The sequence below is a fragment of the Microplitis mediator genome, chromosome 10 (assembly GCF_029852145.1).
Source record: "Microplitis mediator isolate UGA2020A chromosome 10, iyMicMedi2.1, whole genome shotgun sequence".
Lineage (NCBI taxonomy): Eukaryota > Metazoa > Arthropoda > Insecta > Hymenoptera > Braconidae > Microplitis > Microplitis mediator.
In genome coordinates, this window is record NC_079978.1 from 15,883,952 (window position 1) to 15,905,623 (window position 21,672).

At 28.6% G+C, this 21,672-nt stretch overlaps 1 protein-coding gene across 2 annotated transcripts; it reads left to right on the plus strand.

Annotated features, from left to right (window-relative positions):
* LOC130676101 (uncharacterized) lies at positions 1 to 7,252 on the plus strand. Of its 2 annotated transcripts, none has more exons than XR_008991378.1 (2): positions 1 to 735; positions 841 to 1,075. XR_008991378.1 is itself a non-coding variant. In XM_057482100.1 (2 exons), exons 1-2 carry the CDS (start codon positions 587 to 589, stop codon positions 5,196 to 5,198), a joined length of 1,428 nt encoding a protein of 475 aa, XP_057338083.1. In that variant the 5' UTR covers positions 263 to 586; the 3' UTR covers positions 5,199 to 7,252. The 2 variants fall into 2 exon arrangements, 1 of the variants encoding a protein (XP_057338083.1); XM_057482100.1 differs by lacking the exon at positions 841 to 1,075 and adding an exon at positions 3,920 to 7,252 and having other exon boundaries at positions 263 to 735.
* The last annotated feature ends 14,420 nt before the right edge of the window (positions 7,253 to 21,672 follow it).

A 21,672-nucleotide genomic window follows, 5' to 3' on the forward strand; every position in this document is an offset into this window, starting at 1 on the left:
TTCTGAGTTGTGAAACGCAACAATTGAATTAAATCTCTTATTTCAATTTTAACTATAATTTGGTACTTATTTCGACTTATAATTAATAGAAATTCATATTTACCTTTAATAGAAATGAAACAAAATGAAATGAATTTAAATAATATAATCGTTTTGTCTAGAACTTAATTTTTTTAAGATGTCACGAATAAGAAGAAAGAAAGGCTAGAAAACTCTCAATGTCTGTAAGAATTTATGTTTACACCATATCACAATTTATTAAATAGAGGGCAACACTTTCAAAAAGAAGAAGCGCAACCTACCGGCAAAAGTTTTAACTTCACACTGCATATAGTTTGACTAGCGTAATACTGTGACTCAGCTAGTATCAAGTCACATTGAACTCGACCATTTTACTTAAAAGGGACGAAGGCACCCGAATGATATTGCCACAAATCCAACTGATACTACAGTTTATGGGATTTACATTAAACGGCGTACATTACATGTCACTGTTTCTACAATAGCATCGTTGCTATTGTTTTTGCTGGCGTATTTCTTATCGCAGGTTATATAAATTATAAACTTTAACGTTCATTTTAAATAAATGAATAAAATACATATGAAACGTAAGTGCTGTGTAATTGGGTGTATAAGTAACTGCCAGAATATGGCAGTAAAATATTACTGTTTCCCAGGACGCACATGGGAACATGAGCGAAAAAGTATATGGATTGCTAATACACAAGAAAATATGTGAGTATAATATTATTGTTTTTGTTCATGTTGTTATTTATTATTTACAATAAGTCATTCCGATCAATTTTTTGATAATCTTTATTTATTTCATTTCATGCATAGGTTACGTTTTGGAGTAACAATATCTCCGTCATGAGACCTGACTACTGTAATAAATTTTGCATAAAGTTATCAAGGACCAATTTTTCAATCTAAGTTTCTTTTAACCGTGTATTAATTATTATTGCTGGTATATATTATTAATATATAGGTATACCAGCAATAATGATTTAACCCCGGATGAATAAAAATCCGGATTGAAAAACTTGCCCTAATTTTAAAGATGAAATAATTTATAAATGAGGTTTTGGATTATTTTAATAATGTTTTAATAATTTGATAAGAAATGAGTAATTATTTCGTTTTTATAATGTAATTTTAAATATTTTATATTTATCTAAAAAACAATTAAAATCTATTGTATATTTTAAATTTGTTTAATTAAAATTTTTTTAATTATTTTATTACATATCATTCTAAATTCTGAATTTATTATAAATTTATCTTAATTCAACTACAAATCGAAATGGTTCGTTTTTTTGGAAAATGAAAAATATAAGAATTATTTAAAACAAAAATTTGTATTTCAGTTTAACATGTGTCCTAAGAATATTATTTATTATTTATGAAAAAAAAGCATCATAACAAACAATATTAATTAATACGGATGTATTATAAATAATTATCACTATAGTTATTGTAAAAATATAAAATTTTAAATTAATTTTGATCTCATATTGGAAATTATATGAAACTCTATACTTCGTAAGTTTTATTGGAGTAATTTTACCATACTGTGTAAGAAATAATTTACAAGAATAAAAGAAGTTTTAATTAAAATTTGAGATATTTAAACAAAATGAATATATTAACGTGGATAAAATTGATTTTAAAATTTGAATTTCAAAATACGTAAAATTTCTCATAGACTGTCGTGAAAAAAACGAAATATTTTATTTTTGCACTTCTATATACATATATATGTATTAGGGTGTTTCATATTTAGGCGATATTTTTTTTCTTTTTGTCCTACCTGACAAACTAATAGTTTATGGAAATAAATATTCCCGCTTTAAAAAAATTCTAAGTTAATTAGGGGCTTAGCGCATCGAAAAATTCGATTTCTCGTTAACATGGGAAATCGAATTTTTCGATGCGCTAAGCCCCTAATTGACTTCGAATGTTTTTGAAGCGGGAATATTTTTTTTTTTTTCCATCAATTATTAATTTTTCAGGTAGGATAGAAAAAAAAACAAATATCGCCTAAATCCGAAACACTCTAACATGTATATGTTACACTAGTCCAAAAAAATCATTTTTTTTCTTCGTCTCATATGAGATAATATTATCTCAAAATTTTTTCGAAGATATAAAAAAAAAATTCTTGCCAAAGGCCAATGTGGCATTTCAATTCTACCAGGCGCTCAAGCATTTTTTTATTTTAAAACATTTTTGCAAAAAATGAAATTAGATAAACATACGTTAATATTAGCTTGCTCTTGAAAATTATTCATAATTGACCGTTTATAATTAAAAAAAAAATTTGTTTATTATATTATAAATAGTTTAATAAATTTATAAATAAGTCTTGCTGTCACTGAAAAATTACTCCAGAAAGCTGAAAATCGTTCCAGAATCATAGGAATTCAATAAATTATCTATAAGTAATGTCAATTACTGCCAACCTTTGTGTTATAGCTATCCTCCTTAGAATTCATTCCGTTGTAAGTATTTAAAGCCCGATAACTTTTTACCACTTAGAATTACCATGAAACTATTTCAGAGCTTTTTTGTAGAGAATTAAATTCCCTATAAGAATTAAGCACTAAAATAGAAAAAAAAATTTTGTCGTGGTTTTAACTGAAGAAAACGAAAGAAAACTGCTATTTATATGAAAAAAAAAAAATTGAAATATGAAGGTGACTTTTGGCGAAAATTTTTTTTATACCTTAGAGAAACTTATGAGATGATGGGAAAAAAATTTTTTCTTTTGGACTGCTCTAATATATATATATATATATATATATATATTAGACTGGGCCAAAAAAATCGACTATATTTTTTTTTTTCGATACTGTGAAAATATTATTCCTGATGACCAAAAAAAATTATCGTGCAAGTTTGAGCCCTTAATATTGATATTAAGAAGTGTATCGTTACGACGATCAGTTTTTTGACAGAAGTTTTATTTTTTACCCAGAACTCGTAAATCATCTATCTGATAAATTTGAGCAATGTATATTCTTAAAGGAAATTGAATTCCCTACAAAAAAATTTCTCTTAGTAAATTGAAGTAAAACGAGTGGTTTCCTTGTACCCGTGCCTTAAACATTGATTTGTTTTTTAAATTCTTTGTTTCTATTTTGAATTTTTGTAACTACTAGAAATATTAATATTTTTTGTAGTCAAGATACAAATTCTTAAAGGGAATTTAATGCTCTACAAAAAAGGTCTCTTAACATTTTTTGCTAAATTCACTCCTTCGAAAGTTATTCAGGTCATTGATGTCGTTTTGACTCAACTTCAACCTTAAATAACGTTCGGAAGAGTGAATTTAGCAAAAAATGGTAAGAGACCTTTTTTGTAGAGCATTAAATTTCCTTTAAGAATATGTATCTTGACTACAAAAAATATTAATATTTCTAGTAGTTACAAAAATCCAAAATAGAAACAAAGAATTTAAAAAACAAATCAATGTTTAAGGCACGGGTACAAGGAAACCACTCGTTTTACGTCAATTTACTAAGAGAGATTTTTTGTAGGGAATTCAATTTCCTTTAAGAATATACATTGCTCAAATTTATCAGATAGATGATTTACGAGTTCTGGGTAAAAAATAAAACTTCTGTCAAAAAACTGATAGTCGTAACGATACACCTCTTAATATCAATATTAAGGGCTCAAACTTGCACGATAATTTTTTTTGGTCATCAGGAATAATGTTTTCACAGTATCGAAAAAAAAAAATATAGTCGATTTTTTTGGCCCAGTCTAATATATATATATATATATATATATATATATATATATATATATATATATATATATATATATATATATTAAGTCTTATTTGATTATTAAAACTTTAAAAAATATAAAGTCAAAATGAATAAATTTGATTGAATTTTGTTCATATTTTCAGGAATCAAGATAAATTATGGAAGCCAACAAAGAATTCCCGAATTTGTAGTTTACATTTTGAAGGCGGTGAAAAATCAAATGATCCACGAAAACTATCATACAACCCAACAATTTTTCCATGGGGAAAATCAAACTCAGTTTACTGTACTTCAGGTAAACCTTTACTTTCACCATCAAAGGAAATGAACATGAGTATGGAAAACTTCTCGAAACAAACGAATGAAATTGAGGTCCAAACAGACTTCCCTAGTGATTATTCCAGCGATGATTTTTGCGAAATCTCTTGTTGGCATGATTCACTAAAAAATATAGTTTCAACTCAAATATCAATTAGAAAAAAAAAAAATTCTGAACAATCGACTCAAACTTCAGAGGATACTGTTAGAAATGACCATGATCATAATTTTCATTTTAAAAATAATGTTGGCTTTTTAAGATTGGAAGACATTAAGGATAATGGAATGATGAAACAATTTGGAGGTACCACATCATCGTTTTTTGAAAATTTGCTGGACGATATTAAAGTAAATAATACCAATCACAAATTTATAAAGAAAGTCACAAATGAAAACCGATTGTTATTGTTTCTAATGAAAGTAAAGCTAGGATTGAATTTTAATGCACTTGGGTGCATATTCAAAATTTCTAATGTATGTGCCTCTACAATTTTCCATAATATTTTGGAAGCATTGAATTTAACAGCAAAGAAATTAATTAAATGGCCTAATAAAGAAACAATGAAACAGAATATGTCTCCCGTATTTTATCAACACCCGAACTGCCGTGTAGTCATCGATTTTCTTGAATATCGACTGTATACGACACCTTCAGTAGAACAACGGGCACTCAGACATTCAAGTTTCAAGGGATATTTCGTGGTTAAATTTTTAATAGGTATCGGAATTAACGGCGAGATAATATTTATATCCCAAAGTTATGACATTCAAGCTTCAAATTGTTACATTGTTGAAGATTGCGGAATTTTGAATTTATTGGAAACTGGCGACGAAATAATTACTCTAAAAGAGTTACATGAATTACGATCTAGAGAAAACCTAAAAAAAATTGAATTTAAATTTATTCCTGTTAAATGTAATTATTTAACGAACATGAGTAAGAAAAACAATGATCGTAATACAGAATTAATAATTAAATATATTGATAGAATATTTACAAAATTAAAACAATTTCATATTATGGATCACTTAAATACAAAATTGTTTCCAGATATTAATAAAATAATGTCAATAGTTTGTTTATTAGCAAATAAAATGGAATGAAAATCATTCAAATTCTTATCTCGACTACATTAGCGAATAAAAGAAATTTAGTCCTCTAAATATATTGGCTAATATTAATTCTTCAATCAGTTTTTAATAGTCTTTAAGACCCTGTTCGACATATTTTTTTCTGATCTTAATGTCAAAATAATTAATGATATAATGAAATAATAATTTTGGTTATAATTTCAGTCTGCCTATAAGATAATTTTTAAGTAACCAAAAAAAAAAAAAATGAATGTTATCTAGAAAGAATGTGGAACTGCGTCCAAAAGTTCCAAGCCATAAACATCAATTGTATAAAAATAAGATAAAAACTGTGATACGTTTTTTTCAATAACAAAGAATATTTAATAAAAATATGAATTTCAACATTATTGTAAATTTTCAATGTTTATATAAACTCAAATGTATGTATGTATATCTAAATAATGGCACATTAAAGAGAAAATGACACTTTTTCAGTCTGTAAATTTAATAAATTAGTTGCTTAGCACTTATAGAAAAGATTGAAATACGAGCTTTATGACTCAGAAAAAGCTCCAAATTACAGGTTTCTGCTCCTTATATTGACAGAATCAACAAAGAATGAGAGCCCAGACAGCATTCAAGTCAGAATGACTGCTTTACGACGTCCTTTTGAAGGCGTCCTCAAGAAGTCTTCTAATGACTTCTTAAAAGCATCATTTTTAAGAACTCTTAATTAAGAGTTCTTGAAGACTCCACTAATAATGAAGTCAAAATTAGGAGCTTCTTAAAGACGTCATGGTAAACTCATACTGAAGTCTTATTTGCGACGTCAGAAAAAAGAACTCTTTGAGAACTATTTTTAAAGTTGTCTTACTGAGTTCGCTAGGTGGCTCATTCAACATCTTGAGAACTTCTTAAAGACATCTCTAAGATGTTGATGAGACGTCCAAATCATAAATAGGAACTCAATCAGTACTCATCAAGATGTCATTTTGCTATCTGGAAGATAATTGGTAAGGAGTAAAATTGTCTCCAAAAAAAATCATGTGACATTTTGTGATAAGTCTGATAATTTTGCTGAACAACTCAGATCCCAAAATTTGATATAACTTTGTCTTCAAACTTAAATCACTTTTGTAAAGATAGACCTATCAAAAAATGATAAGAAACTTTTTTTGTTGAGCGTTCAATTCCCTACAACAATTGGTCTGCAGATTTTTCCTACGATGCATCGTTAGCTAGTTATAAAAATCAGAAGACGCAAAAAAACTTTTTCCATGTTATTCTTTTAGAAAATAAAAAAGTGCGATGCAGACCCTCTTAATGTTAATATTAAGAGCTCTAATTTTCACTGCCGTATTTTTTTGTATCTAAATGAAAGTTTTCAACCCGTTTTCGGGAAAAAGTGAAATTTTTTTTTTGAAACAAATGTGTCTATAGTTATTTCAATTTTTTTTTGTCGAATTATTTAAATGTGTATTGTAAAAATAAAAATTAGTATGAGTTCTTATACATTATGATTACAATTTAATATTGTTCAATATTAGGCGATGGAAATTAAAAAATATTTGTGCATATTCATTTAATTTCTCTCTACATAATTTTTAAACATGCTAAAATTGATGAAAAAAGTATAATTACCTTGAAGTGTGATTTTTGTAATCTCATAAATGTAAACATTTTCCTAATTTTTTTCACTGTCCACTTTTTTTGATCCAAAACTATAGAAAATTATTATTTACTATTTACATAATGAAAATGGTAAGAAAGTCGGAGTAAAAGAAATAAATTCGAAAAATCTTTATTTGATTAAGGATTAATATTATTATAATTCCTTTCCTTGAGAATAAGTGACATTAGTTCCAATAAAGAATTTTATAATATTTGAATCATTTGATGAAAATGAAAATAATCGTTTTTCGAAATTTTGATTATTTCAATATCGGAATTACGTAATAACTTTTATAATACTCAATGACAAAAAGAAGCTGCTTTCTTCTTCATTGATCTTAAAATGTAGTAATTATTATCACTGCAATGTAAAAAAAAACGGTCCAAGAATAAAAAAAAATCCATTTTATGATGTTATTCAAAATAATTATACAAACATTGTCATTTATTTTTATATGAATTCTTTGTATGCCAAATTGAAAACCTTCTTTCCGAATCACCTTCATTGAAATTAAGAGTTTTTATGCCTGTTTTGTCAGTACAAGTAAGCCAATTACAGATTAATGCAATTCAGCGGGCAGTTTCTTCCCCCGACATTTATTCTTCGTACACCTAAGTATTTATATTTTGATAACCACCCGATGAAAAAAGATTTTATACAATTGTATAAAATTATATATAAAAAATAGCCCGATCCAATTGTATACAACTGTATAAAAATTGTATACAATTCTATACAAAATGTAGACAAGTCAATATAATTATATACAATTCTATATAATTGCAATATATAGTAATAATATAAACCTCGTCTCTAACGTCAGCCATCTTTAAGCTTCATTGTCGACCGAATTTCGGCCTTTTTTCGGCCTCGTGTTAACAATTATTCTTATTTTTTCAGTTTAAAATATGTTCACTCGGGTATCAATAACAACTTTGTGAATTTATCAATCAGTGATATGAAATTTATTGAAACTCCAAGATTTTAAAAATAACAAAATTTGTTCTTAATTTAAGTAAATTTTCGTGTTGGGGAAATAAAACGAAAATCGTGTTTTGGACAAACATTGTCTTGTAAAAGTCACTGAGCCACACTTGTTTTTAAAATACCGATACACTGTATTCATTTCAATAACGAATTTGTGAATTTACCAAACAGTGTTACGAAACTTATTTAAACTCCAAATTTACTAAAAATAACAACATTTGATCTTAATTTAAAACAACTTTTGTTTTGTGAAAATAAAACGAAAATCGTAATTTTAATAAACGTTGTCTTGTAAAAGTCACTGAGCCACAGTGGTTATTAGAATAACGATACACTGTCTTCATTTCAATAACGAAATTGTGAATTCACCAAACAGCGTTACGAAACTTATTTAAACTCCAAGTTTTTAAAAATAACAACATTTGATCTTAATTTAAAACAACTTTCGTCTTGTGGAAATAAAACGAAAATCGTAATTTTAATAAACGTTGTCTTGTAAAAGTCACTGAGCCACAGTGGTTATTAGAATAACGATACACTGTCTTCATTTCAATAACGAAATTGTGAATTCACCAAACAGCGTTACGAAACTTATTTAAACTCCGAGTTTTCAAAAATAACAACATTTGTTTCTAATTTAAAAAAACTTTCGTCTTGTGGAAATAAAACGAAAATCGTAATTTTAATAAACGTTGTCTTTTAAAAGTCACTAAGACACAGTGGTTTTTAGAATAACGATACACTGTGTTCATTTCAATAACAAATTTATGAATTTAGCAAACAGTGTTACGAAATTTATTTAAACTCCAAGTTTTTAAAAATAACAACATTTGTTCTTAATTTAAAAAAACTTTCGTCTTGTGGAAATAAAACGAAAATCGTAATTTTAATAAACGTTGTCTTGTAAAAGTCACTAAGCCACAGTGATTTTCAGAATAACGATACACTATATTAATTCCAATAAAAATTTTGTGAATTTAGCAAACATTGTCATGGAATTTATTTGAAATACGAGATTCCACAAATACAAACTTGAATTTTTGATTTGAATATACTTATGTCTGATTGAAATGGGAAAATTATTTTCAATTTTCTCATACGTTGACTTATTAATTGAAATCGTATACAAAATAGTAAAATTTTTATACATATTGTAAAAGTACAATACTATATTGTAATAATAATATACAAAAATTGTATTTTTTCTACTACATCGAATTCCAGATTTTTAGATAGGATTGTATAGTAAAAATATATGAAAATTACGATTTTTTTTTACAGTGTACGTATGTATGTATGTAAATATTCATAACTCTTGAACGGATGAACCGATTTTGATCGTTGAGGTGTCATTCGACGCGGCTTGTTAATGTCTTGAGGCCGTAGAAATTTGAACTTAATCGGTAGGGTGCGTTCAGAGATATTTCAAAAATAAAATTTTTTCAAAAATGTTTTATTTGAATAACTTCCAATTTGCTCGATGGATTGATTCCAAAATCTAATCAGCTCTAAACTCTATAAGCCGCGTCGAATGCCACCTCAACCATCAAAATCGGTTCATTCGTTCAAGAGAAACCGTTGACGAAAGAATTCAAAAAAAAAATTTCCTTTTTTTTTTTAAATTTCTCAAAAATGGCTAAATAAATCAATTTCAAAATTCGACCAGCTTTAGAACTTGATAAAACGCGTCGATTGCCACCTCAACCATCAAAATCGGTTAATTCGTTCGCGAGATATCGTGGAAGAAAGAAATGCTAAAAAATGGTTTTTTACAAAACAATGGCATACAAAAGTATTTGCGAGCTCGAAGAGCTCGAAAATATATTCACAATAATGTTTTCGAGCTCAGCGAGCTCGAAAACAGCGGGAAGTTTTGGGGCTGGCCCGCAGGGTCAACTGACAGACCGATTTTTTTTTTCAGTTTTGCCTAGTATGATTTTATAGGGAATTAAATTCTCTACAAAAAAGTGCTGATGCATTATGTATGTCAAACGAACTGGGAAGAAGTAACGGGGCTTTGAAAATCAACAAAAATTTAGTTTAATTAGTGTTCAATTTTTTTTTATTATTGCATCAAAAAATTTTTTTTCTAATTTTAACGACCACGCTCTTGTAGGAAATTTCCTTCAAAGAGTATCTGATATCATATATACGTCAAATGAATGAGAAAAAAGTTACAGGGCTTTAAATGTCAACGAAAAGTTTAAAAAATATTAATTTTTTGAACTAAAATGTCAACGGAAAGTGAACTTCATTTTTCGTTAACATTTAAAGCCCTGTAACTGTTTTCTCATTTATTTGACGTATATATGATATCAGATACTCTTTGAAGGAAATTTTCTACAAGAGCGTGGTCGTTAAAATTTGAAAAAAAATTTTTTGATGCAATAAAAATGAAAAATAATAAAAAAAAATTGAACACTAATTAAACTAAATTTTTGTTGATTTTCAAAGCCCCGTAACTTCTTCCCAGTTCGTTTGACATACATAATGCATCAGCACTTTTTTGTAGAGAATTTAATACCCTATAAAATCATACTAGGCAAAACTGAAAAAAAAAATTTTTTCATAGTCTTTATAACGAAAAACTAAAATGAAAAATTTTCGCGTGTGTTTTAAATGGGAAAGGGGACCCCCCTTTGTGATAGCTTAATTTTAAAGATATCTGGCTGAAATTACGTGAGGATTCTTTTTATAATATGAAGTAACTTTTGAGCCCATAAGATGTTAAAAAAAAAATATTTTTTTATTTTGGGACACCCTAATAATGATATATGGAATTATATATGATTACATGAAATTATATATAATTATATATGAGTCTCTATATAATTAGATCTGATCAGACATGACTGATATAAACTTATATGTAGTTATATATAAGTCTATGTATGATAAGATCTGATCAGGCTTCATTGATATGAAACCTATAAATATTTAATTGTGTATATATAGTCCTTCGGCTGAAGAGAAGAGCCTGTATACATTTTGTTTGCACCGGGTAAATCCAACTGCTTCTTACGTATTTTAGGCCAAGGATCACGAAAATCGGGACCATTTTGTTCAAAAGTGGTGCAAACAATTGTTAATAACAATTTAAATGTTTAAATCGAAATAATTCCCGAACGGCTGGTTTGTTGCAGCTGTGGACCCTTGGATTGGCTGCTGTTTATCTCGTGCGAAAGTAATCTTCGAGCGAGGGTTGGGTGGTACTTTATTCTAACTTATTTTAATTAATAAAAACACAATAGCTTTTGTCACCTTTTTATGTTTACTTTATTTTTTTTTTAAATACTTAATCACTGATTCGAAAATAAAATTCCTTTATTTTTCTTTATAGAAAATGGAGAAGATTCTTTCTAAAGGAATATATTTTTGTTTTTAATCATTTATTCACTTTTTCAAAATACACTAGTTTGTTTTATAATTTTTATTATTTGTAACGATAATATTCCTTTATTTTCCTTGAAGAAAATAGAGATGGTACTCTTCAAAGGATGATATTTCTAATTTTACACATGTATTGCTTTTTATTATTATAATAATAGTAAACTCGATATAATTACACTCAAAACTATAACTGAACTCGGAGCTGTTCACTCACAACCAATAACACTGTTAACTTTTATCAACTTTATTTTCTTTCGCGATGCGAATTTTTATTCACTTTCACCGGTATATTACTCTGCGTTTACGCTACACGGAGAAAAAAATATTGTTCCTCGTACGATCTTAAGTATAGCAAATCGTAGATCGTTACCACAACAATATGTATACTTATTAGGGTGGGTTGAAAAAAAACTTTTTTTTTATTTTTCTTAGCATGGGGGTAGAATTTGTACCTTATAAAAAAAAAAAAATTTTCAAGAAAAAAAAAATTTTTTTACTTAACATTTTGAGGTGGCCCACTCGTTTTTTAAATAAATAATTGATTCAACGGGGTAGTTCCAACGAAAAAAATTTTTTTTTGTCCAAAATCGTGGAAAACATCTAATAATTGTCGAATGTGATATTTTTTTACTTCACTTTCATTTTAATTCAAAAGAAAATGCTTTTCATTTTTGAATTTTTTACTTAAATTACAAAAATAATAGGAAAAAAATTTTTTCAACTCCTGACTTTCAATTAGCTTTCAAGAGGACACCCTACAGATTGTAGAACACCATGTAATTTTTTTCGTTGGGACTACCCCGTTTGATCAATTATTTATTTTAAAAACGAGTGGGCCACCTCAAAATGTTGAGTAAAAAAATTTTTTTTTTCTTGAAAAATTTTTTTTTTTTATAAGGTACAAATTCTACCCCCATGCTAAGAAAAGTTTTTTTTTCAACCCACCCTAATACTTATGGTAACAATTCCGTATCGTTCCTGTAACTATCTATTAGATAGCTGTGAGCCCTATACGACTTTCCGTAGTCGCCACCTCACACGGCACCATCTAACCTATTTAAGCATCCATTTTCGCGTCTATTTTGTGTATCGGGTATAATTGTTGCTAGCAGACGCTTAATATATAAATTATTTTATTTAATCAAAATTATTTATTCATCATTTATTTATTAATGACAAAGATTTTTAAACGTCTCATATCATTTGCAACGCACGTGACGTCAGATAGGGCTCAGAACGATACAGTTTAGCTGTCAGAACGATACGGTATAGGTCTCAGAGCTATCTACCGTATTGTTGTCAGAACGATACAGTAGATCGTTGCAGTAACAATCTAGTAGATAACTTTTTCGTATTGTTACTGTAACTATACAGTATACTTCTCAGAACAATATTTTTTTCTCCGTTTTTTTTTTTTTTTTAGCAATGATAATTTCTTTTTTTTTTCTTTGTATTTTACTCTTTCTTTGTACGATTTTTAAATATATAGGTGTATATGTTTATTCTTTGACTGTGTTACAAAAGCGATGATGATCGGTTTTATTTTTTTTTTATGAAAATTTGAGAGATTGAGGATACTGCTGTACCTAGTAATTGACTCTTTGCTGAGGGGTAACTCAGCTACAAACCGAAAAGCAAGCTGGTGCTTGGTAGAGTGATTTTGCTCTTGAAAAATTTTACACTGCTACCATGGGGGTCCGAGTCTGGGGAGAAGGAATTTTCAATGTCTTGAATAGTGCGAGATGTCCCGTTGACGGATCTTAATTTAAGTCAACGTTAATTATGGGTGTTACTACGCATTAGAGTGGTTGCAGTGAACAGTAAGTAGGGAACAAAGAATAAGGGAATGTAAGACAGAAAGAAAGAAATCTGTTGTGACGTTTTTGTACCGCTCAATTGAATCTATCCTGGTTTCTCTTATGAGAAAATGGAATATCTATTCCTCAGGATTGTTCAACATGAGTTTTGATAAGTTTCCGAAGTCGGACATAACAGATATAATAAAAAAACGAGCCGGTGCTCGGACCTCTGCCTCTCGCACTAGCGACTGCCTATGCGCGAGCTCTCTCTCCGCCGAATCGCATTCGATGCTTGATAAGCCTGAATTTTTCTGTTTAGTTTTTTACATTAAAAATGACATAAAAAAAAATCGATAAAATATCGATAGTACCAATAGACTGCATTTTTTCTGAAACGAATTTCTGTCGTATCCTCAATAGACGGTTTTTTTTTTTTTTGTTAACTATTGTTATAAACAAATGGATTTTTTCAAAGTCCAGATTGGGTTGAAAAAATCGATAAAATGTCGATAGTACCAATCGCCTGCATTTTTTCTGAAACGTATTTCTAGCGTATCGTCAAAAGACGGTTTTGTTTTCTTTTAACTATTGTTATGAATAAATTGATTTTGTCAAAGTCCAGAAAAATTCCAGCTTATCAAGCATATGACGCGATTTGGCGGAGAGAGAGCTCGCGCATAGGCTGTCGCTAGTGCGAGAGGCAGAGGTCCGAGCACCGGCTCGTTTTTTTATTATATCTCGCGAAATATTTAAGATACAAAAAAAACATATGACAACTTTTTTGTGTATTTTTTCATTCTGAAAATTTTGATTTTCGTACACTGCCTCAACAAACCAGCCGTTCGGGAGTTATTTTGATTTAAACAATTAAATTGTGATTAACAATTGTTTGCACCACTTTTGAACAAAATGGCCCCGATTTTCGTGATCCTTGGCCCAAAATACGTAAGAAGCAGTTGGATTTACCCGGTGCCAACAAAATGTATACGGGCTCTCCTCTTCAGCCGAAGGACTCAATGTTTTCGAGGTCCTTGAGCTCGAAAACAGCGGGAAGTTTTGGGGCTGGCTCGCAGGGTCAACCGATCGACCGATTTTTTCTGTTTAGTATGTATAGATCTTAGCATACTTATACTGCTACCCTCATAATTCGATCGGAGATAATTTACTTTAAATCATCAAAATCTGTTTCTCATATTTTACACTAACATTAAAATCTAATTATCGACAAATATTCTTCGGATTTATCTGTAAATAGGTTGACCTGTCGTATTATTAATACTACCAAAAACAGATTCTCTGTACACGGAGAAAAATAAAGCTCAATATAAACGAAAAAATACTGTCTGATTATCGATTTCTACTAGATCTTTTTAAAAAATCATAAATTATGATAATTTTTATGAAGAATTGGTAGAGAATAATAGGTACGCAAAAAAAATTATAGAGTAGCATAATGATTTTGAAAAAATTTTGATCGTATAATTAAAATGATTAAAACAATTTTTATTATGCTAGTGGTACATTTTGTTATCATAAGACGGTGAATATTGCATCCTAGCGACACAATTTTTGTCGTGTCAGTTATTATAACTATAAAATACTTTATAATTTTGATTATGCTTTATACGAAATGTATTATGTTCAAGAAAGAAATTTTTGTCGGCCAAATCGAAATTTTATTATGTTTCAATACAATTAGTAGCAACACTTAAAACATAAAATATTGGAATATCATACGGTTTCAAATTTAGTCGGCTAGCATAATAAAAATTTATGGATTTTCACATAAAATTTAATGGAATTTTCACCTTCATTTTTCTCCGTGAATTTACAACTTTCAATAAGGTAAAAATAAGAAATTTGTGCACAGAAAAAAAGGAAATCTTGAAACAAGAAATAAAATGTCTTCGAAAGTTTTTTTTATCATTAATGCAATATAAGTGCTATCTTGGCGCACGCTCTTTTGTTCGCCAAATAGCTGTTTGCCCATTCAACTGTTTCCACGACATTTGTGTGCGTTAAACGATTATCTGCGTGCGACAAGTAAATTTGAGTGCGACAAGTAAACTTGTCGCACTCAAATTTACTTGTCGCACGCAGATAATCGTTTAACGCACACAAATGTCGTGGAAACAGTTGAATGGGCAAACAGCTATTTGGCGAACAAAAGAGCGTGCGCCAAGATAGCACTTATATTGCATTAATGATAAAAAAAACTGTGTTCAATTCGTGCGGTGTTGTCGATTACCCACTCGAGCGAATGAGCGCACTCACTTCGTTCGTGCGCTCAACTTCGCTCTCGTGGGCAATCGACAACTTACCGCACTAGTTGTACAATATACTATTCTTGAACCAAGCGAAATTTCTTACTTTATTGAAGTAAAAAAATTATTTGGATCAAGAAATTATTTCCTTCGCGGAAGACATAATTTTCTTAGTCTAAAACATAAATTCTTTAAACCAAGAAAAAACTTTCTTGGTCCCAAAAATTTTTTTTTTGGTTCGAGAAGATTTTTTTTTTCAATTCAACAAATTTTTTTTTTGGCTGAAAATTGTTACGTTTTTAAGTCAAGAAAAAATATCTCGAGCTGAAACGAAAAAGTTTTTGAACCATGAAAAATAATGTTTTAAACCAAGAACAAACTTTCTTGGCCCAAGAAAGTTTGTTCTTGGTTTAAAGCATTATTTTCTCGGGCTAAGAAAGTTTGTTTTTAACTCGAGAGATTTGTTTCTTGTCTAAAGACTGTTATCTTATCGAGTCAAGAAACAATGTCTTGAGCTAAAAAAAAAAGTTTTTGTACTAAGAGAAAAAATTTTTTAAACCAAGAAAAAACTTTCTTGGGCCAAGAATTTTTTTATTTGTCGCAAACAAAAAAAAAATTTTCAGCCAAGAAATTAATTTCTTCACTTAAGGAAATGAATCTATCGAGCAAAAAAATTTTATTTTTTTTTGTTTTATTTTTTCAATGAACAATTTTTTTTTTTGTTTAAATATTACAAACAATGCTGTGAAGCAAATAAATACTGTATCAGAAGCATTTATAAAGAATGAGCAAGTTTCGCAATAAGTTAAATATTTGAACAAATTGAGAAAAAACAATTATCGCTTAACCGAGGAATCGAACCCAGATCGATTCGGCGTCACGCGAGAGCTTTACCAGCTAAGCCATCCCAGCCTTTGCTAGATTACGTTTACTTTGCCCACATATACTGAACCACACTGGCTTATGGTCAGTCACATTTTTAAATCCTAAACCCAGAATTAATATTACAAATGTTATCGCCAATAATTTAGAAAAATGTTAGTTTTGACATTATACCAAAATACTGAACGGATTGTATGAATCGTTCATAAATGAATTTCGACATAAATATAAAAAAGTTAAAAAAAAAAAAAAACAAATTTAATTACAAAAAAAATTGAGAAATTATTCAATATTATTTAATTACATTAATCAATTAATTTATTATAATAATATAATTTGGTTATTTAATTTTTAATTTATTTAAAATAAAAAGGTGAACTCAAAATCCATTTGCTGCGCTAGTGTGAGAAAGAGAGAGAGTGGGGAGTATTCATTCCTTCGGGTGCGAAGGAGGGAGCATCTATGAGTGAGAATCCAAGAGAAAACTTTCTTGGCTTGAGACTCTAGTAATCTTGGTTTGAGATTTTTCGTGTAATTGGTCAGAGAAAGTACACTATACTCAAACCAGGAGTTTAAATTTCTTGAATCAACTCCCTTTATTTTTAGTTCGAGTTCGTACCGTTTATTGTTTCAAAACATCATAGTTCTTTAATTAAGTGTATAACTTTCTCGAACTAAATATTTTTATTTCTTGGTTTAAATAAGTAACATACTCAGCTTAAGAAAAATTATTATTAAACTAAAAACTGCAAGTTTTTAAAACAAGTAATTCTATTATTGGACCAAGTATGAAATATGTATTGGCTTAAGAATTTTTTTTCTTAATTGAAGATTTAAAATTCAAGAAATTATTTCGCTTCGTTCAAGAAATTTCCGGTTTTCATTCCACTCGCTGAAAAATTTCTTGGTTGAAGAAAAATTTTCTTGAGTCAAGAATTTTTTGTTTCTGTGTATGAAAAAATAATTTTTTCGGAAGTTTCGGCTGGTCCATTTTGCCCCAGGTGTCATGTGTAGGGGTAAAAATGCGCAAACATATCGGATTTATAGTAATTAGTCGAAAAACAAAAAATTTTTTTTTTGGTCAAAATTTCAGGGGGGGCGCTTTGCCCCATGGGGGCCGCTCTGCCCCACCCTCCCCTATATCTAAAGAAGTTTCACTACATTCTAATGAATGCATGTATAAATATATTATACTTTAGACCATTCTAAAAACAATACCCGGGTCAAAAATAAAACTTGATTTAGACTTGGCTTACTATTAAGTCAAAATTCGGCGCCGTTTTTCACAAGACAAACTTGACTTTTTTTACGGAGATATGGAATAACTCCTAATAGAGCTCGAAAACATTAGCATAAATACATTTTCGAGCTCGAAGACCTCGAAAATACATTTGTTTCTTTTTTTATGAGCTCAAAAAGGTTACGTTTTATGTGAAAATTAAAAAATTTAGAACCTAATAGTAGTTTATCTATCGAGTGCGATCGTGTTTAAGACGCGAGTGTGAAGATTGGTACCAACACACGAGCGTCTTAGACTCAATTGTACTAGATAAATACATTAGTTTTTGTGACAGACATTTGAAATTTACTACATTTAGTGCCTATAAATGGCAAGTTATAAATCCGCGTTTATTTATTTGGTAAGATTGTTTTGAGTATTTGTTGAAAAGTAGAGAGAAGTCAGTAAGTGGACGAATTAAAATGATGATAAATTTTGTCACAAGATGGTTCGTCAAGTTACTTCGATATTTTTTGGTCGTTTGCTATCGCACATGTAACCAAAAAATATTTTTTGATCCGACGATGACGTCACTATTAGAACGATTAGGTATCTTTTTTACCAGCTGTATCTTATCTAATATTTTTAGCTGCCGGCTATAGGCCGGTGGACGCCTAGGCGCTAAATGTCGTAGATTTCAAGGTCTCTCACAAGAAATAATTTAGATCATACTCAAAATATTGAAGCTTCTTGGAGATATGTAAAAAGTAAATTGCGCAGTGGTGGGGGCTCCATCATGAATATATGATCGATTATCTAAATGAATCGTTATGGCGAAGAGATGTCGAAAAAAAAATTAATCCATTCTATGCTTTAATTGATGACATAAATTATGTATATTCTTTACCTGAAATTAATTAATGGATTTAATTTAAGATAAATTAATAGATGTGTAATTTTGTTAAATACGACTTTTCTATTATTATCATAAGCCTTGATAAACAGATTAATTTTAATTTAAAAATAATACATAATTTACAAAAAAAAAAAAAAAAGATTTCCATTTATAATTAAATTTATGACATATATAATTTAGTTTATGACAAAACAAAAATTGTTTTTAATTTGAGAAAAAATTTGTAATTTATTACTCGTTATCAATTACTATTGAATTTGTTAATTGTTAAAAATTGTATATTTATTATTTCGAAATGATATATAATTTAATTTATGACAAAACAAAAATGGTTTTTTGCTTATAAAAAAATTTGTAATTTATTATTCGTTATCGATTACTATTAAATTTATTAATTGTTAAAAATTGTATTATTATTAAGAATAAATTTGATCGACAGAATGGAATTTTTGATTTCTCTCGATTTTGGCAATCATCAATAAACAAATTAGGTAATTTATTATTATTTGACTTAACTACAATGTCCTTATTAAATACGAGACATTCGAATAATGAAAAAAAAAAAAAAAATAAATAATTAAGAATTAAAAAATTAAAAAAACTTCTTTCTCTCGATTTTGGATATCGCTGGTGGAAAAATCATATTAATTCTTGTTATTGAACCCAAAAGGAAAGTCTCTGAGAAATTAGAGCAAAATCGGCAGGGGGATGTAATCGGAAGAATGGCCTTCCGCTCAACAATTTGAATTTCTAAACGTATGTTCTATAAAAATAAAAATAAAAATTTTTATGAGAAAATGCTTTTTTTCCGTGTCCCACTTTGCCCACATTCACAGAATCATAATGAAAAGCATGTAAAAATTTAGAAAATTCATGGATTTTTCTTATTTCTTGCGCATCACAAATTTAAATTATAACGAGAATTAATACTCTAAACCTAAAACTAATTTTAACAGAAACTGTAGCTTGTTAAAAGAATTGAACATAGATCTTTATTTCTAATACATATACTAATAATTATACCAAGAAGTTCTAAAGGTAGTATTGTCATAAAACTTTTGAGTTTAATTGCATTTTAAATACTAACATTTAAATCATCAACTGTAAGAACATTACTTCAGGTATCAGCTTACTGACGGGACAATAGAGACTACTGTCCATTGGGCTCGAACATTCATTTACCCTCCGGATTAGATTTACAAATTTAGGTAAAACGACAAAAATAAATAATACTTAAGTACGATATACTATTGAACTTTTATCCAAATACTCATTTAAATCTATGAGGTAATTACAACGAAAATATGAGCACCAGAGTCTTTCAATACAATGTGTTATTATCTATAATAAAATTTTGTCATTATAATTAAATGCATTCGGTTATTTACTATACAATAATTTTGCCTACTCTATAATGAGTTTCTCATTAAGAAGTGGGGATAGAAAACCTTAAAATATTTTCAACAGCATCAGATATTTTATTTGCTTTTGTGACATCAGTGAGTAAAGTTGTGGTGCAAAAATAGTGTGAAAAAATGAATCCTTCTATGGAAATATACGATCATCTCATCGCAGAAAACATAAAAAAAAGTTACTGCAATATACAACTAGAAAATACAGGTATGTGTTTAGAAATTTTTATATTAAATTAATGATTCTACGATGTAAAAAATCACCGGGGTAAGTCCAAGCGGTGTAGGTGTTAAAATTATCGGTGTTAAATTTACCCCCGAAAGCGGTGTGAAAATAACGCCGCCACCGGTGTGAATATTCTAGACCGGTGTTAAAATAACGCCGCCACCGGTGTAAATATTCTTTACCGGTGTTAAAATATTTTACTTTGTGAATATTTTCACTTACTCAATCACTATACTTGTTAATAAATGATATTTTTCATTAATTTTCATAAAGAACTGACATTTTTTGTGTTTTATAATTTTCAAAGTTAATACTCCAAGCGGATGCAATTTACTCCTCTTTTACACCGACATTACCCCACTTTTACACCTGTTACTCTACTTTTACACCGGTTCTACTCCGCTTTTACACCAGTTACTCCGATTTAACACCGGTATTTTTAACACCGGTGTATTACTCCTCCTACACCGGTGTAATTTCATTTTTACATCGGGCGAAGTTAAAACGAGTCCATTTTCAACACCGCTCTTTTTACAGTGTATTAAACGGTATAATCACCTTTTAGTTTAAATTCATGTCCACCCAGCACCTATTATTTATTTAAAAATATACATCTCTAGTGAAATGATATCATATTTTTTTTTCACATTTTTAGCACAATTACAAATTTTCTGAATCGAAAAAATATCTTATCGTGTAAAAAATATTTTTCAAAAAGTTAACGCCATTATTTATACAAAATCAGTTAATAAATTTTAAAAATCGGTCCTACAATTAAAGTATCAAACAATTGAAAATTTTATGATTCAAAAAAGAACTTATCTTGCAGATAACTTTTTTAGATAAGTTAATGTCATTGTTTATATAAAATTAGTTAACAAATTTGAAAAAAAACCATCTTCAAGATGTAGGAATCAAACGATTGCTAATTTCATGAATTGAAAAAGTTATTTATCGTATAGAGGACTTTTTTTTTAAAAGTTAATGTCATTATTGATAAAAAATTAGTTAACAAATTTTTTAAAAACCGTCTAAAAGATGTAAGAATCAAACGATTGCACATTTTATGATTAAAAAAAAATACTTATCGTATCGTGAACTTTTCGCATAAAATTAACAATAATGTTTATAAAAAATTAGTTAACAAATTTTTGTAAAATCCATGATATTAACTCTTCGAAAAAATCTCTTTACACGAAAAGTTATTTTTCCGACTTACTTTGGGAATTTTTTACTTACTCGATCACTACAGTTAAACACCACCATTTAAAATATTTGCAAATAATCAAACCACTTTGTTTTTTTTTTACTAAATTGTTTATAACTTTTACAATTTTTGCCGGCCCCAAATTTCTACTTTTTTATAGACGTTATTTCGAATCGAATGAGCCCTTAATCATAATTTTCGGTGGTCTTGAACACTCTCTGAACATGAATAAGTGAAATAAGTGAATTTTCGCTAATTCTGAGTGCCAACCGAACCACTTTTTGAAATTAGTGTTTCAAAAAAAAAATTTTGCTTTTTTTTTCTTCTTGTTTATAAATTTCACAAAATTTCAAAACTAAAAATTTTTTTTATCTGTCATTACCCATAATTGTTTCGGTAAATGTTCAAACAAAATTATCCATATCGTAATTTAATTATTTTCCCATTTTTCTAACTATTTCTTCGTCATAAAGTGATTTTTTAACTTTCCGCTAAGAAAATTGATAATTTTCAAGAATTCAGGAAGTTAT

What these genes read in the sequence shown, in the direction of transcription:
- LOC130676101 (XM_057482100.1), top strand. Translation starts at nt 587, where the DNA reads ATGAATAAAATACATATGAAACGTAAGTGCTGTGTAATTGGGTGTATA. An exon ending in GCTAATACACAAGAAAATAT is followed by an intron (nt 736 to 3,919) that starts GTGAGTATAATA and finishes TCATATTTTCAG; the next exon opens with GAATCAAGATAAATTATGGA.